The sequence below is a fragment of the Camelina sativa genome, chromosome 1 (assembly GCF_000633955.1).
Source record: "Camelina sativa cultivar DH55 chromosome 1, Cs, whole genome shotgun sequence".
Taxonomy (NCBI): domain Eukaryota; kingdom Viridiplantae; phylum Streptophyta; class Magnoliopsida; order Brassicales; family Brassicaceae; genus Camelina; species Camelina sativa.
The window spans coordinates 13783443-13787157 of NC_025685.1; the positions used below are offsets into that span (position 1 = coordinate 13783443).

General features: G+C 43.0%; 1 protein-coding gene across 1 annotated transcript; it reads right to left on the minus strand.

Moving 5' to 3' along the window:
• Window positions 601-3633, minus strand: LOC104707795. The gene is made up of 4 exons (XM_010424224.1): window positions 3271-3633; window positions 2455-3192; window positions 2269-2388; window positions 601-1941 (listed from the first exon to the last, which is right to left on the minus strand). The coding sequence occupies exons 1-4, from the start codon at window positions 3631-3633 to the stop codon at window positions 601-603; spliced, it is 2562 nt and encodes an 853-aa protein (XP_010422526.1).

The following is a 3715-nucleotide window of genomic DNA, read 5'->3' on the forward strand; positions in this document are numbered from 1 at the left end:
TAACTTACTGACCAGCCGACGATAGCGTGTAACGTCTTCATATGGCTAGTCCAATGGATCCAATGGCCTATCCTTGACCGTCTCCCCCTTTCGCTTGAGCTGATAGTCCTTAGGAAGTGGAGTGAGCGCCGGTTTAACGCCAAGTTTCCCTGTTTCACTTAAGAGATCGAGTGTATATATTCTTTGGGAAAGAAATAAACCCTCCGGAGAGCGGCAAATTTCAATGCCTAGAAAATATTTGAGCTCACCAAGGTCTTTAATATCAAACACAGATTTAAGAAATGTTTTAGTTTCAAGGATACCGTCCTTGTCATTGTCGGAGACAATGATATCGTCCACATAGATAAGAACCACAACAATGCCTAGAGGTCCTTGAAGAGTGAAAAGAGTATGATCGGCCTCGGAGCGGCTAAAACCACGAGTCTTGAGAGTAGAGCTCAGTTTGTGGTACCAAGCTCGAGGAGACTGTTTGAGGCCATAGATGGCTTTGCGGAGACGAAAGACCTTGCCTGGAGCCACAATATCTTCAAGGCCCGGAGGCGGTGTCATATAAACCTCCTCATCAAGTTCCCCTTGAATGAAGGCGTTTTTAACATCCATTTACCAAAGGTCCCATGAGAGGTTCACAGCGAGGGAGAGAACAACACATATTGTATGCAACTTGGCCACCGGTGAAAAAGTATCCGTATAGTCAGCCCTATACGTTTGAGTGAACCCCCGAGCAACTAAGCGAGCCTTGTAACGCTCGATGTCACCCGTACTCAAATACTTAATGGTGAACACCCAGCGAGAGCTAACAACTTTGTTGCCTTTTGGTAAGTCAGCTTCATTCCAAGTATGGTTGCGGATCATAGCACCAGTTTCATCCTGAACTGCATCCAACCACTCCTTACTTTCACGCGCTTCATCATAAGTTTGAGGAATATAATGTTCATCAATCTTGCTAATGAAGGCTTGGAAGTCTGATGGTAGAAGGTCAAGCGAACAGACAAATTGGATAGGATGAGCCACAACTTGGTTATTATAGTACACACGCTTGTTTTTACATGTGGAGGGATGAGACCTGACACGGTCACTACGGCGAAGAGGTTGGACCGGAACAACCTCCTCTTGGATGATCGGTTGGTCGCCAAGGGAGGAAGCAGGGCTCAAGATGGTAGGAGGCTCATCATCACCATTGTAGTTCGAAGAATCAGTAGGATGTAAGTCAGGAGGTGCCATCGGAGTAGTAGGTGTATCCGAGGAGGTAGGTTCGACCGGTGGAGTTATGCTGTTTGGTGACATCACCTTTTCGGATTCTTGAGGAGCCAGTGCATTGCCAAGATGTTCGAGAAGGAACCGCAAACTTGCAGAGCGATCATTCGGTGAGCAAGAGAGATCTTTCAAGTCATTCCAGTCGCCTTTCTCGAAATAGCCAGCATTCTCCATGAACTTGACATCGCGAGAGACCAGTAAACAGCTCGTGGTTGGATCATAACACTTGTAACCCTTCTGACTTATTGCGTAGCCTATAAACATGCACTTGGTGCTCTTGGCATCTAACTTGGTCCTTTGTTCCCCTGGGATTAAGAAAAAACACACGCAGCCAAACACACGTAAGTGGTTCAAAGATGGTTTAATTTGGTTCAGTACCTCAAACGGAGAGATATCTTGCAGCACTTTGGTTGGTGTCCGATTGATCAAGTAACAAGCTGTCATCAAAGCATCTTCCCAATATCTTTTAGGAACATGTTTGTGAAACATAATTGATAGAGCCACTTCCATAAGATGGCGATTCTTCCTCTCGGCCACTCCGTTTTGTTGCGGCGTGTAGGGACAGCTTGTTTGGTGTAGGATGCCATGCTTAGCTAAGTGTTCTTTGAATCGATGGCCAGTGTATTCTCCTCCATTGTCCGATCTTAGTACCTTAATTTTGGCATTGAAGTGATTAGTAACATAATTCTGAAAATTAACAAAGGCATCATATACTCTATCTTTAGAAGGTAACAATGTGATCCATGTATATTTAGATTTTTCATCAATAAAGGTCACAAAATACTTGTTGTTATCTCTAGATAGGCAAGGAGATGTCCACACATCAGAATGTACTAAATCAAAACAATGTTCATAAATGGTAATAGATTTAGGAAAAATAGATTTGCAATGTTTCCCAAGAATACAAGACTCACAACTTGAGTTATCAAATGAGACATTAGGGATCATTAATTCAAAAGCACGAGAGTGAGGGTGGCCTAATCTAGCATGCCAAACATCACTTGGACTACTAACAAGACTAGTTTTAAAAGAAACACAAGGAGAGGAGCTTGGTGTAACATCATTAATTTTCTCTAGGACATAGAGGTCGCCATTAGCATTTCCTTTCCCAAGAACCTTTCCTGTCTCAATATCCTGAAAATGCACACTGTTAGGACCAAAAATAGTATAGCAATTTAAATTAGTAGTAGCCCTTTTTACCGATAATAGATTTGATGTAAAATTGGGCATAAAGAAAGCTTTGGAGTTCTTATCAAATAATTTCAAGTCTCCTACTCCCTTAACATGTATACTATCTCCATTTGCAATAATAACATTTCCTAGGGCCGGTTTTATGTTGTTTAATAAACTAGGATTACTTATCATGTGATGAGAAGCACCAGAGTCAACAACAAGCGATCTACTGGGTTTAGAAGCAAAGAAGGTGATACCAGAATCCTTTAGTGTTGCAATGGATCGAATGAGGGCCTCTAGGTCTGATTTCCTCACAAAGTCCCCATAGGATGCGGCCATGACAGTGGCGTTTCCTTGGTTTGCAGCACAGGATCCCTGTCCACTTGTTCCTTCTTGAGAGAGATGCGCCTTGAACTTGGCCGGCTTGAGATGAGGGTGAAGAATCCAGCACTTGTCCTTCACATGGCCTCTTTTCTTACAATGGTCACACACCACCACTTTTCTTTCCTCTTGTTTGTAGACTCCTTTGTTGGCGGTGACTAGGTCTTCCTTCCCACTAAAGAGCCCCAGTGAACCTTGTTCCTTTTGTACTTGAGAACACACATCTTCAAGAGTAGGAAGCTTGTCGCCTCTTATTATGTGCTTAATAAGGTCATTGAACGCCAGATTCAAGGTGAGAAGTAGGCCAAAGACTTTGTCCTGCTCTTTTCTCTCGTTGAGGATGGCCGGATCTATTGTGCTTGGTCGAAGCATCTCAAGCTCAGCCTATAAGGATCTGAATTTCCCAAAATGCTTCGTGAACTCCAAGTCTTCTTGATGGAGACAGTTGATAGCTTTCTTGACTTCAAAGACACGAGTCAAGTTAGTCACATTTCCATACACATTCGCAAGCGTATCCCACAACTCCTTAGCCGTCTTGCAATATGAGTTTGCTTCAAGGATGGGTGCGTCAAGCAACTTTTGAAGGATAGCAAGCACGGTATGATCTTCTTGGAACCATTTGACTTCCTTTTCGAGTTCAGCCTCCTTGTCTTCTTCCTTCACTTCTTTTCCGTCTTCTTTGTTGGCTTTCTTGGGGAGTTGGTCCGTTTCAATGTGGATCCATAGTCCCCGGCCACTAAGAGCGGTCTTTGTGGTCCTTTTCCACAATAGATAGTTTGCACCTTTCACTATCACCGGAGTAATGATTGGTTTAGTGTTCTCCATAGCAAGAATCGAGTATAGAATTTAAAGTTTTGAAAATAGTAGAATAGAGTGTGGAATCTAGTAGAATAAGAATAAGAAGAGT

What these genes read in the sequence shown, in the direction of transcription:
- LOC104707795 (XM_010424224.1), bottom strand. Translation starts at nt 3,633, where the DNA reads ATGGAGAACACTAAACCAATCATTACTCCGGTGATAGTGAAAGGTGCA. An exon ending in ACTTGACTCGTGTCTTTGAA is followed by an intron (nt 3,193 to 3,270) that starts GTCAAGAAAGCT and finishes AGATCCTTATAG; the next exon opens with GCTGAGCTTGAGATGCTTCG. An exon ending in TTACATCAAATCTATTATCG is followed by an intron (nt 2,389 to 2,454) that starts GTAAAAAGGGCT and finishes GTGCATTTTCAG; the next exon opens with GATATTGAGACAGGAAAGGT.